At 37.7% G+C, this 1,965-nt stretch overlaps 1 protein-coding gene across 1 annotated transcript in view; it reads left to right on the top strand.

The window, feature by feature from the left end:
• Positions 1–1,147, top strand: part of LOC111954046 (ryanodine receptor 3-like) — a gene marked incomplete at its 3' end in the record, with an annotated part of 36,790 nt that extends 35,643 nt beyond the window's left edge. Inside the window, exons 23-24 of the mRNA XM_070441297.1 lie at positions 752–828; positions 1,074–1,147. Of these exons, the coding sequence (XP_070297398.1) occupies positions 752–828; positions 1,074–1,147 (151 nt within the window). The remainder of the gene's footprint in view (positions 1–751; positions 829–1,073) is intronic.
• Positions 1,148–1,965: the final 818 nt, after the last annotated feature.

The following is a 1,965-nucleotide window of genomic DNA, read 5'->3' as shown; positions in this document are numbered from 1 at the left end:
CTACACAGTAATACATCTCTGGTAATGATGTGTAACATACACAGTAATACATCTCTGGTAATGATGTGTAACATACACAGTAATACATCTCTGGTAATGATGTGTAACATACACAGTAATACATCTCTGGTAATGATGTGTAACATACACAGAATACATCTCTGGTAATGATGTGTAACATACACCAGTAATACATCTCTGGTAATGATGTGTAACATACACAGTAATACATCCTGGTAATGATGTGAACATACACAGTAATACATCTCTGGTAATGATGTGTAACATACACAGTAATACATCTCTGGTAATGATGTGTAACAATCACAGTAATACATCCTGGTAATGATGTGTAACATACACAGTAATACATCTCTGGTAATAGATGTGTAACATACACAGTAAACATCTCTGGTAATGATGTGTAACATACACAGTAATACATCTCTGGTAATGATGTGTAACATACACAGTAATACATCTCTGGTAATGATGTGAACATACACAGTAATACATCTCTGGTAATGATGTGTAACATACACAGTAATACAATCTCTGGTAATGATGTGTAACATACACAGTAATACATCTCTTGGAATGATGTGGTTTACTGTGTATGTTACACATCATTACCAGAGATGTATTACTGTGTATGTTACACATCATTACCAGAGATGTGTTCAATCATCACGTCTTACCAAGAGTTTCTGTGCATGAAAACATGATAATTTTACTTTCCATTGTTTTGCAGAAAATGCTGGATTATCTGAAAGAGAAAAGAGATGCAGGCTTTTTCAAGAGTTTGTCAGGCCTCATGCAGTCCTGCAGGTAACCGTGACTACGCTACCCAAGCAATCCAGAGGACAGATCTCGTCTGGGAACTGCCTGGGAATGATAATAGACTTTTGATCAATTAAAATATTGTAAYTTATTGATAAGCATGTTGATTATACCCAATGACATGATGACATGACCCGCGTAGTCCTATGACCACTGTTTATGTCATTTTTATTCATTATCCCTAGCGTACTATTTCTCTTTCACAATGTGTCTTATCTCCATACCCTTTACAGTGTCCTGGACTTAAATGCCTTTGAGAGACAGAACAAAGCGGAAGGTCTGGGGATGGTGACAGATGAAGGATCCAGTAAGTAAAGAGACATGATGGCCAATTGATGTACTACCTCAAGCTTTAATAAGTAGTTTAACATTTTGAGTGTTCAATTGTAGTTTTATTTTTCCCTTCAGCCGTAGGTTCCAAGAGCTTGTCTCGCTCTCTTGGTTGCTGTTTCACACTTGGAGTATCTTTACGCAGAAAACATGTTGAGCTTCTTTTTTCTCCTTTTCTTCTCAGCAATAGGTTCAAGAGCTATCTTTACTCAGAGAATCTAAAACTTCAGGGATCAACACACACAGATTTCACTTACAAACCAACCTCCTTCCTAATGCCGGAGCATGACATTGTCTTATCTCTCTCTGCCGTGTTGTACATGTTGGTGTCAAAAAGAGAGAGATATCTCTCTCTCTGTAGCTAGGGGGCATTCCTCTTGAAGATAATCTGATATTACTGTAGCTAGGGGCATTCTTTCTGAAGATAATCTGATATACTGTAGCTAGGGGGCATTCCTTCTGAGATAATCTGATATATATGTAGCTAGGGGGATTCTTTCTGAAGATAATCTGATATTACTGTAGCTGGGGGCATTCCTTCTGAAGATAATCTGATATTACTGTAGGGGGGCATTCTTCTGAAGATAATCTGATTATACTGTAGCTAGGGGGCATTCCTTCTGAAGATAATCTGAATATTACTGTAGCTAGGGGGCTTCTTCTGAAGATAATCTGATATTACTGGTAGCTAGGGGGCATTCTTCTGAAGATAATCTGGTATTACTGTAGCTAGGGGGATTCTTCTGAAGATAATCTGATATTACTGTAGCTAGGGGGCATTCTTTCTGAAGATAT

This window comes from Salvelinus sp. IW2-2015, unplaced genomic scaffold (genome assembly GCF_002910315.2).
Source record: "Salvelinus sp. IW2-2015 unplaced genomic scaffold, ASM291031v2 Un_scaffold3722, whole genome shotgun sequence".
NCBI classification, from domain to species: Eukaryota; Metazoa; Chordata; class Actinopteri; order Salmoniformes; family Salmonidae; genus Salvelinus; species Salvelinus sp. IW2-2015.
This window is presented reverse-complemented; position numbering and strand designations above follow the sequence as displayed.